The sequence below is a fragment of the Typha angustifolia genome, chromosome 13 (assembly GCF_048772165.1).
Source record: "Typha angustifolia cultivar Huaian chromosome 13, ASM4877216v1, whole genome shotgun sequence".
Taxonomy (NCBI): Eukaryota; Viridiplantae; Streptophyta; class Magnoliopsida; order Poales; family Typhaceae; genus Typha; species Typha angustifolia.
In genome coordinates, this window is record NC_133251.1 from 8,887,801 (window position 1) to 8,899,800 (window position 12,000).

The 12,000-nt window shown below is 36.4% G+C and overlaps 1 protein-coding gene across 3 annotated transcripts; it reads right to left on the minus strand.

Moving 5' to 3' along the window:
• Nucleotides 1-1,008: 1,008 nt before the first annotated feature.
• Nucleotides 1,009-11,744, minus strand: LOC140773363 (nuclear transcription factor Y subunit A-1-like). 3 transcript variants are annotated; one of them, XM_073115868.1, is made up of 7 exons: nt 11,596-11,744; nt 10,389-10,680; nt 9,125-9,237; nt 8,881-8,952; nt 5,691-5,852; nt 1,416-1,839; nt 1,009-1,315 (listed from the first exon to the last, which is right to left on the minus strand). In XM_073115868.1, exons 2-6 carry the CDS (start codon nt 10,636-10,638, stop codon nt 1,426-1,428), a joined length of 1,011 nt encoding a protein of 336 aa, XP_072971969.1. In that variant the 5' UTR covers nt 10,639-10,680; nt 11,596-11,744; the 3' UTR covers nt 1,009-1,315; nt 1,416-1,425. The 3 variants fall into 3 exon arrangements, with proteins under 3 accessions (XP_072971969.1, XP_072971968.1, XP_072971970.1); XM_073115867.1 differs by lacking the exon at nt 11,596-11,744 and adding an exon at nt 11,297-11,455; XM_073115869.1 differs by lacking the exon at nt 11,596-11,744 and adding an exon at nt 11,297-11,455 and having other exon boundaries at nt 1,009-1,334.
• Nucleotides 11,745-12,000: the final 256 nt, after the last annotated feature.

A 12,000-nucleotide genomic window follows, 5' to 3' on the forward strand; every position in this document is an offset into this window, starting at 1 on the left:
CGACTGAATCTTTCGGGATCTATTTTTAAAGTTCATGACAGATCTGAAAATCAGAATAGATCAAGCCTTAGCCAAAAGGGGAGATCGTATCACATAAATACAAGCGTCAGCTAGCCCACATCATATTCCTAGGCAAACTCGAGGAAGACAAACCTGAATCCACTAATTGGCAAGACAAGTTGTATGAGTACAAGTACGTGAGAAACTAATCACCTCGAAGATAAAGTGTCAGAAGCATGGTGGATTGTTACGATCCGACTACATAGGTTAAGTCGAGTCGAGTCGAGTTGGTTACTTAACTTTATCTTATTATTTTAAAATTTAAATAAATCGGATAATTCGCATGTGGATTCAATCCGCTAGAGATTTCACTCCTATAAATAGGGATGAACATGTGTTGATAATTATTATTGGAAGAAATATGAATTTAGCCAATTATTATTTTCGTCCTTATCTTTTATCTACTCGTTAGATCACTTTATCTTTCTAGAGATAGATCATAGTCATAGAAACACCCCAACCTTCAAAACCCTAGCCATTTTCTACCTCCAACAGCCACCCTACAATACAACCATCCACCACCATTCTTAGCTGTCCACCATCCTCCGACGACCATCACAATGTCGAATAATTATCGTTTTACCCTCTCTGACCTATCTCTACTATTTTATTTTTATCTTTTCATCTCAACCTCCAATTTAGGTGAAACCAGAGCCATTAGAACCCTATCTCATAAGGTTATCTCCACCTAAATTTTCATAATTTTTTTATATCTGAATCGGTCCAGATCTGATTCGTAACACATATTTAACACCTGCAACCACTGACCCAGTCATGTCATTTATTACCGCTAAACGCTTAAAGTAATGCATAAGATAAATGCCACTTTAAAGTACCAAATGCCAGAGAAATTCATGAGCATGAGCACATAAACCACTCAGGGGTAGTTTTCCGTAATGCTAACAAGTTGAACACTAATTTTGAATACCAAAAGCTTCATGTTCAGACTAGTAAACAATGTGCAGTCCGAATCCATCTTGTTAATTGCTGCTTCAGCTTACCCAATTCTGTTGTTTCATTTTCACATATGTTACACAGTGCAATAGGTCAAAGTGTTACACCGAACAGACCAATACAGCTATCTCCTGTTTGTTTCTCCCAACAAACAAGAAAAGAACAAAGAAAAAGATAAAAGCCAAGAATGAATTGCCTGAAACCATAAGATGCACCAAACATGCCTCCAATTCGAACAACGTGCCTCCAACTTGCCCTCCTGCCACCATCCATCTCAGTGGGCGTCACATGTGATAAAAGCCTTGCAAAGATTACATCAACTAAAATGTGTAAGAAACTCGAAAATACAAAACAGACATATATGACAAAGCAAGGAACAACCCTGGAAGCACTGGTCATACTTTAGGATTATTACTGGATTGCGACAGTCCTATTAGGTGGTCGATCCACCAGGATGCCACTATGCCGTTGTCCCAAGTGGTCGTCTTCTTCCACCAACTCACTAGGTTTGGACTGGAATGATGATAGCTGGAAACCAGGACGCTCATGGTAGATGCCATTGTTGCCTGTACCAGTTTGTTTAATGTTCTTACCTTTTTTAGCTTCTGTACTTACTTTGCCAACAGAACTAGCTGGTTCTCCTAATGTTTCAGAAGGATGCACCTCAGAAATGGAAGAACCAGCTGATTGCATCGGAAAAGATTCACCAGAGGTACCCCCTTCATTGGAAGCATTACCATCAGCCTTCTTTGTGTTTAGAAATCGACCGCCAGAACCCCTTGCCCTCCTCATTGCGTGTTGATGTCGAGATTCATGAAGATATGGCTGCAAAAACACAAACAAAAGCTTGAAATATTCCTCAAGTTCACTACTATGCTCAGTGATAATTTATGCACATTCATGATATTGAATGAGTCCACACTAATCTATTTTTAACCATGGTTCAAAGTCTTGGTTCCTATTTTGACCCCAAGAGGGGTCCGTAAAATTTGTGCCAAAATACTTTTAGTCGATAACGGTCCATAAGGAAAATCAAAACCAGCAATCTTGTGGGTTCCGACTTCGATTAATGAGTTTCTGCCTTAATTTTAAGTGAGTTACAAATAATATCGTTCCATCTGAGGTGAAATTTCAGACAGTGATCTAACTAAACGCGATAATTTCTCTACTTATGGAGTCCATAATTGCTTCACCAAGTTTCATTGAACAAGAAACTTGAAACATCATAATTAATCTATAATGTCAAATGCCACAAGTATTCTTTTTTAATGCCTTAAAAGAGAAAGGTCTAAAAGGAGACCTCAAAAACCGACCTATGCACCACATACAAGATCCACAAAAGCAAGATGGTCCAAGCCATCTCAAACTAAGAAAATGAGAGGATTTCACACTACGAGGCAGCCAATTTGCAAGTAGGTTGGCTTCACAAGATACAATGATACATGAGAGAGGCAAGTAGAAGATAACTTGTTGAGGCATCAGATTGCCAGTAACTATGGCACCATGGCACACCAGATGACCTCTCAATGACATGTTGCAAGGTGGTGTGGTGGAATCACATTCTATCCAAAGCTTGGTTAGGTCAAAGTGGTTGCACACCATGATATCCAACTAAAGCATAAATTTCTTGGGCCTCTATAAATCAAACATGTTTCTCCATGTGAGAATTTGTCTTTCCCTTATCCTTCGTTCCTCACACATTTTGATCTGTGGATTTCCTTCCCTTCTTTATCTTAACTAACCTTATTCCTTCATTTGCTCTCTAGTGTCTCTCTATATGATTGTTGATATTCCAGACCACAGACTTTATTTTTAATAGCCATAGTGTCTCTCTATCACTGCTTGTACTCCACACCACCAGACTGCAATATTCTCTTGCTAATTCCTGACACCTCCTCATGAATGCACAAAACTATCCATTCTATCTACCAAGTGTTCTTTCTTGGGTTAGCTATTACCACAACTGCTATTAGTGACTCATCATACTCGCATAGCTCCACATGTGCTCCTTATTGATGATATCCCTAATAACTTTTTCGAGTCCCACACTCTTTTCTTGATACTCATTTTTGAGCCCTTTGTATTAAATTATAACTCATCACCAGCTTTTGCTACAATATTACTCATTCATCATCTACAATTTATAACATGACCAAATATGTAATCAGTAATCTCACAATTTTCTCTAAAAGCTAAAGCTGATCGAGAGCGGTTTAATCATATAATCTAATAATCCTAATTTTATATCCCCAAGAGAAAAAATTTAATAGGCTCAAGACATGAATTTTTATATAGTAAAAGTTCTATATTTTAAAAAACCAATAAGCCACACAGGATTCGAACTCAATGAATGCACCTACTCTAGAAACATGTGAATTCACCATCTTATGTAAGGTTTAAGTTGCTAAAAACAATGATTTAATCCTTTACATTATAAGATTCTAGCTTCCATTCTTCTCTTATTATTTGCTTGTAGAATCATTTTATCTTTCCTTTAAAATTCCAAGATCTAGTTCTAAGCATTCCATCCTTTATTTTCTAAAGCATAAACTTTGACTATTGACATGTTCCTACTATAATTTTGCAATCTATAAATATCATCTGCTTACTAGCATAGTATTGAAAAGCAAAAAAAGCGGCCGCCATGGCAAGGTGGCAGACCGGCCGCCCCACTATTCTGCCTGGCGCTCGTGGAAGGTGTTCTATCGCCTTGGCGGCCGCCTAAGTGCCAAAAGGCGCTAGGCGAGTGGCTGCCCCACTATTTTGCCTAGCGCTTGTGGAAGGCAGTTTGCCGCCTTGGTGGGCCGCCTGAGCACCAAAAGGCGCCTGGCGGGCCGTGCGGCCCGATAAGGCTGGGCTGGCGTTTCGGCCCGCCAACCAACCTTATCGGGTTTTTATAACGGATCAAATATCCACTAAAAATAACTAATCCATTAACCATTATATAAAAGGTTAAAACTCTCCTCTCTCTCTCGCTACGCCCCTCTCTCTCGCTACTCTCTTATCTAAATCCCTAAATCCCTAATCCCATCATCTCCTGCTCTCCCTTCCACGATCGGTGGCAGCGAGCGACGAGGCAGCTGAGGTGGTGGCTTGCGGCAATAGCAACGAAGCGGACGACGGTGGCTTGCGACAACGTCCTCTCCGGCTCTCCCTTCCACGGGGCAAAGGTATCGGCCATTATCCTCTTTCCCTCTCACACAATCACTCTCTCACAATCTCACACTCTCTTTCACTCTCTCCCTCTCACTCTTCTCTCACAGCCTCACTTTCTGTCTGACTGTCTTTGTTTCTAACATTTCAATTAGAGAAGTAATTATCTGCTAATCTGTTAAATATTTCTATTTCTGTTGAATGTTTTTTCTCTGTTTTTGTTAATTAAGATTGTTTATTCCTTAATTTTCTCTGTCTCTATTGAATGTTTTTTTTAAAGGAAAATGTGTTACTGTTAAATGTTAATCACTTAATTTGTTGATTAACAGTGAGTTAACTTTTAGTGTTAATCTTTTTCTCACATTTCTATTGAATTACTATTATTTAGTATTTTAGTTTAGTGCACTATTAAAATTTTTGTATATAATATATTAGTTACAACTTATATATAAGTATATAATGTATATTATATATATGTATTATATATGTTTATTTTTTTTATATTAAAAATGCTAGACCACCTTGTCACCCGCCTAGGTGCTAGGCGGTGGGGTGACCGCCCGCCACCCGCGGCCGCCTTTCAAAATATTGCTTACTAGTAATAGAGTTTATTGGACTATGATTTCATTCTCTTGTGGAGGTAATTCTCCAGAAATTTTCCATAGTTGCACAAACCTAGATCAAAGTTCCTGACACAAATCTAAAAGGTTGTGCAATCTTTTCCTCATATTTATCACCAATTTCAACACTCATCTATCCGATGCTTCCATCACATTTTTAAGTTCAAAAAATTCCACCTAACATCACCAGTGTTCCGTTCTACTTTTTCTGCATCCAACACAGATGATTAGAGTTATCTTCTGTCAAGTGCAGTGGAAAATTTTCTCTTCTCAATTCTTAAAGTCAAAGCCAACAACAAAGTTTGATCCAAATAAGAGGGGACTACCAATTTTGAATGATTAAAACTTGTATCTATGTATCTAGAAAAACTTGAATGATTCACATTGCTATATTCGTAACTCATAAGTTATTACTTTGCAGGTTTTGTATTAGTTGATGACATGATTCCCGCTATAATAAATTGACCACAAATTTCTTGACACTATTGCCCATGAAAGGATGAATTAAGAGGCATATATTACTTATCATCATTCGTAATAAAAAACTATGAGCCTGTGAAATCAAGAAAGAATTTTTTTTCACCTATTTTTTGAGATTTCAAAGATGATCACAGTATGCAAGGAATATATACAAAGAATCACATGTTTTGAATTGCAGAAACAGATCTATCTTTTCTCTTGTTAAATTATCCTCAGTAATTATATCACACACCAATTACACCGGCAGATGTCCAATGAGGTTAGTAAATTATGCTCAAAATAAAGAAGATACTTGAAATTCTTTTCATTTTAGAAGATCATAACATATATAATCATTCACATTGTTATTATAAAAAACCATTTTACTGTATCTGTAAGTAAGTGTAATTATGAGCAAAAGAATATCAAATAGGTTGCATTTACCTTCCTAGCTTTTATGGCTTTCTTCTCGAGTTCAGCCCTCGCACGTGACTGTCTCCGCCGCAGAATCCCATGATACTGCTTTGCATTTACATACACAGGCTCTTCAGTCATTTCAAGAGGCAATGGCATACGTGTGTGAGGCAATCCAGGCAACTGATGCACCTGAAACAACTCAGGCATATTCTGCTTACTAAATGTTGATACTTAGATAAGAAAGAGTGCTGAACTCTAAACTAGGACTACACTTTCAACAGAAAGTGCTCTATAATAGCTAGAAGACAGATATCAAGAATGAATTAAAGACATAGGACCAATATTTGTAATTGTAACGCCATTTATGACAAACCTTCCCCAATTGTACTGGTATTTTAAGAAAAGCATAAAAAGACAGTTGTAATTAAGAAAATCTTAAAGTCTGATAAAATTCAACAAAAGACAATATTAAAGAACTGCTAAAATAGCTAAATAGGAGATATTAAGAAGATCCCTGAAGCAAATGACAAAAGAAATTATATCAAGCCATAATACAAAATCAGAATAAACCTACGAGACTACAAAGTTGATTGAGGATATTGGAGTTGTAGGACCCGTTATTGCAGTATTTCCTGTTAGCCATTCTTGATGTCCTTTCTGCATTTCTTGTTGTACCATCTAATAGTAAGAACACTTGTTAATCTCAAATTTCTCATCTCTACTAGACAACTTTTGCAATTCTCACTTACCCACTACCCTGAGATACATAAAGCATTAGCACGACTAATTGTTTTTCTTGCCTAAATAATTTTTTCCCATAACGGTTACATGCCAATTTAATTCTGTAAAGATCTATTTTCATAGGTTTCCCAGTAAAATCTTTTTACGGACTGTCAAGCTAACTATGTGATGAGAACTAAAATTTCATTCTTTGCTAATTTTCAGAATTTAATTTTGTATCTAAAATTAGATTTATTTTTAGTGTCCTATTTAGTTAAAACTCCTCAAATCTAGGAGATTTGGTGTTATCTTGTTTTTAGATAACTTTTGTTATGATTTGGCTGAGTTTTAAATTAAAAGAGTCCTAGTTTAGTTATAAATTATATTAGAAAAGATTTTGACAAATTTAGGTAGTGATTTGATGTAATCTCCTCATCTTGATAGGAATTCTGAAAAGTGAAGAGAAAATCATGAAACTTGAAAATAATATTCTTGTGGAGGATTCCATGTTTATTTTCCCTTCCTTCCTCTTCTCATTCTCTCTTCCTCTTCTTTCCTTTTGTGGTTGATCCCACACTTTCTTTATCCACCCCAATCTAAGTGGGCTTTCTTTTCCCCACAAGTTAGGTGGGCTAATCTTCTTTCACCCACAAATAGGTGAGTTTGATTTTCTTTTCCCAATAGCTTGATAGGTTATCATCTAACTTTATTATCTATCTAATCATGTTAGTATGGAAAAGGTACAGATAGAAAAAGATATTCATTGAGGCCCTATATTTTCTCCTTGCGAATGGATGTAGGTACCTCTCCATCATTCCCCATATCAGCATGTTTTCTCATCCCAAGACCACAACAACTTAGCATCAAAGCAAGTTTAGATTCATTGGAATCAATCATAAAGGAAATCTAGTTCACAAATACATAGATCAAGTGCATAATTATCGAGTTATCATATGACAGGAAGATAATCTTGAGAAGAGATATGCGTAACAAAAGCAAATGATGAGAATAAGATTTTTCATTTTAACATTTTTTTAATCTAAAAATTAGATTTGGCTTAGTGTCCTCTTTGGGTTAAACTCCTAAAATCTAGGAGATTTAGTTGTTATCTTGCTTTTAGACAAGTTTTGTTAAGATTTGGTTGATTTTTAAGGAGTCCTAGTTTAGTAATAGTTAGAATAGAAAAAATTCTAGTAAATTTAGGTGTCATGTAATCTCCTCATCTAAATAGGAATTCTAAAAATGAAGAAGAGAAAATCATGGGTATTTGAAAATATTATTCTTGTGGAGGATTCGCCGCCTCTTCCTCTTCTGCTTCTCTCTTCCCTTCCTCTTCTCATTTGTGGTGGAATCCACATTTTATTTATCCCCCACAACTAGGTGGACTTTCTTCGTCTCCCACTAGGTAGATCTCTTTCCCCCACAACTAGGTGGATTTGATTTTCTTTCTCCCATGGCTTCGTGGATTATATTTATATCTTTCCTATCTATCTAGCCAAGCTAGTATGGAAAAGGTAATTGAAATTAGAAAAATAGATTCATTGAGGCCCTATCTTTTTCCTTAGGCATGGATTTAGGTACCTTCATAACTTTCCTGTTTTGGCATGCTTTCTTATCCCGAGGCCACATCAATATCTAATGCAACCTCCTCCATAATCTAGGCTTGAAATTGGCATCACTAAACAATAGTAGGCTGATAGTTTGGTAGTATAGTGAAAATCCGAAGTCATTTATCAACATGATAGAATGCTATTTTCAAAGAATTGTGATGTAAAATATTCAAATTAATACAAGGCTTGAAACATAGAAAAACAATATTGAGAAATTATCATGATATAAGTGCTCAAACTAATAAAATGGCGGTAATAATCAATGAAAGAAGTTAAAAACAGATTAATGATAATATAAAATAGAAAAAGGTGACATGCAACACCTAAAAGGAAAACCAAATTCCACTTGATTGATGGACTAAAATGAGTATGGCTATTAATGTCCATCAGTTGTTAACAACCCAGATAATGAAAAACTTGAGGTTTTTACTGCTTCAAGATTGAAGTATGGCTGACTGTCGTGCTAGTGACATGGAGAAGGCATGAATCATATTGACCGCAACAATTAGCACAGAAGGCAAACCCCATGACAGTAGAATGTGCTAGGTTCGTACGTCATTGACCAGTGATACAGAGACATTAGAAAGACATAGTAAAATAGTATTCGTCAAAACACAATTCTCAACACACAAAAGAAAACATCAGAAAGCTGAAGTAATTGCTATTGCATAAGCAACAGGCATGCCAAGGTCACTAAAGTGTTTATCTACTACAAAATTGCCTACTAGACACAAGTAACACTAGGGATCCTTTTAAACTTTAGCTATGTATAGTACTAACCATAATGATTGACAACTTTTACATTTACACAAAATAGATGTGTAAAGAAATGGCTATCTATACATTTGCATAATTTTCTTCTCACCAACACTATCATAAAAACATACCAAAGCTTGAGCTCCATAAGGAGTCATGACTCCAGCAAAATAAGGATCCGAATAAGGATATGCTGCACAAGCCTGCAGAAAGATATTGAAAAATATAAAATACAACTAATAAGCTAAACAAGAATAGGTAAACACTAACTATTTCATCAATTACCCAACAAAGAATTCTGTGGACAAATAAATAGATGAATGACATAAGCATAAAATGCTGCAATAAAGAGGAAAAGGAAGGAAAGAATCGCACAATTGATTGACCAAGCTCCAGCTGGGTATGCGGTGCTAGAAACTCTGGCATCACAGGAGGCATGACAGATGAGACAAGCTGTACATGCTGGTGTTCCTGCCCAAGGCTTCCTTCTGACCATTAAAAGGACAACATTTGTTAGTAAGAATCACCCAGTCTTTCTATCACAATGCACGGATAAATTTGTCAGTCAAGAGAAGTATATAAATTTATAATTGAATGGTACTTTTGCCAAACATTTGGTTACTCTTATTGTTCTATATTTTTGTTCGGACTTTGATATCTTGTTTTATCCTCACCATGCCTATATCATGTTTGTGCTCGTAAAAAAAAGTCATCATGCATCACTTTTATCTCTAATTTGATAGATTGGAATGTGAAACATGTCAGACTGCACTCTTACTCCAGCTAGGCTGCCTCAGAAAGATGGGAAAGCCCCAGTAATAGTAGATGAAACAAAAGTTTCATTCGTGAAAGAGTATCTCTTCATCTTGGGTACTTTTAATTGTGGAAAATAATGAAAAAGAATGATGAAATATAATTAAATATGTTCAGCCAATCAGGTCTTCTGAAATCATTTCACTTGATAGTGAGAGTGCAATCAGAGAAAACACAAACAGGAAAAGAAAATTGCAGTGAGTGATGTTCATTCTGCAAACACAATTATGTGAAGATCCTTATGCCCTTATATTGCACAATGTTCTGGCTAACGAATATCTAATACAGACAACGGATCAAACTGAATACATCTAACACTGAACAACACACAAGTATTCAGGAACTTTATTACCAAAAACAACTACATGCAATTCAATCATATGACCATTTCCAAGGCACCTAGTCTTGCTTCTACAAATTCAGAGGAGAAAATGCCAAGAGAATGAGTACAATTCTAGCATGGTCCATAGAATACAATATACATACTCAAAGTTGAAGGAGAAAACATGAGGGCAATAGTAGTTGTGGTATAGCATAGATGATGAAATGTTTGCAGATATATCAATAACTCTTTTGCCTCCAATAACAAAGTGGTTTAGCTAGCCAATGTGATCTGCAATATCCAACAGTCATATATCTTCAAGTATGGATGATCATGAAGCCTAGATTTGACATAAGTCACCTAACTTAGTAGGCCTGTTGAAGTCTCCAATCATATGCTTTTGAAAACTTTGCCATGGTCAGTAATATTGAGCATCAGAATAATTCAGAAACTAGCACCTCTATATTAAAAGCTAAATAGATCACTAGTCAAAATGAATTTAACCTTTTTGTTGCCCGTTATTTGTCGTCTGCTTAGTAAGATCGCCTTTTGCACCATCACTCAGTGACTGGATACAACCTCCAGCTTGGTGATCAGCTGAACTTGTTGTAGAGTCGCTCTCAGTTAGCACGACAACTGGCGGCATGGAGCCAATCCCTTGACCCCTCCACCATGGCTGCACAATTACAGTGGAAGCCAGAGTAGTTTGTCCCCCCGGCTCTACTGAACTAGTTCCCTCCGGTTGAGATCCCATGGCTCCGTTCTCTAAACCTTCAAATTTTTACCGCCTCACCAACTATAAGATATATGCTCGCAATCAGAAAACAAGAAAAAAAAAACAAGCACCACATAAAGAATTGTCTTTGTAATCTAACTATCAGTAAAAGACGATCACAATCACAACAAACAATTTAACGTGGATTTAGATTTTAAATTAACTTGCAGCAGCAATAAATAGTTTTAGTTACGAAGAGGAAAGAAGCAGAAAGAGAATTTGATGAAGAAATAACATAAAATAAATTGGGAAAAGAAGCATCATATCCCCTCTGCTTAATTCAACCGACTCGAAGAGAAAGGAATTTCAAATAAGAGAAGTAGCATAAAAATTTAAACTAAAGAGTACAGTGGAATCGGCAAAAATTATCCCAAATTTGCAATACCTGCAATTCCTAAACATATTACTCAGTAAGCGAAAAATATAGAGAAAATAAATTTAAGCAAATTATATCTCTACTGGAACCCTAAAACCTCAAAAAGCCAGTCCAATCCTAATATCACCAAATCAAAATTCCCAAAAGTAAAAAATCCAAATAAATCTCATAAAATAAGAAAAAGAAAAACATCACGTGCTCATCTTTCTGAGAATATAAACTATAAACCAATCGGAGGAGAGCACAGAATTCGGAACAAACAAAGAATCACTTCGCATCACGGCGGCGTCGGTAGCCAATCGCTCGAGCTCTGAAGAGAGTTCTGAGAGACCAATCAGGCGAAACCCTAACCCTAGAATGACTCCCCTCCCTTTGAATTCTCCAACCCAATAAAAAGTAATCGAAAGCAATAGCCAGAGCTAGAGAGAAGAAAGCGACTACGAACTCACTGTTTCCCCGATAACAACCACCACGGCGAAAAAAAAATAAACAAGCAAAAACCCTAAAGAATTCCCCCTCTTACGCCACTTCCGAACCACCCGTTAGTTGGAGAAACAAACCTTTCGATGTAAAATCCTAGGAGAAGAATTACTCGAGTCTCTCTACCTTCCTCTCGTTCTCGCATTCTTGTATTCTTATTCGAATGTTAATCGCTCGGATTGGTACAACAATTTCCTAGTCAAGAAGAACCTTAGTTAATTCTAAAATGATAGTCATGACCGAACAAACTCAGAGGTTAATAAGTGGGGCAGTCTAACGAGGCAGATCGGGTCGGTTATTTGACATTTCAAACTGTACTAAAGGCTACATTTGGAGGGTATTTCAGGTCATTAAAAAAATAAAAAAAAGGGATCCCAATTCTAGAATAAATAAAATGACCATATACCCCCGCATGCACTATCATAAGAAAAGGGGCATCTAATGTCGTCTAAGTTAAAACATCAGAACTAGGATAAAAGTGACTG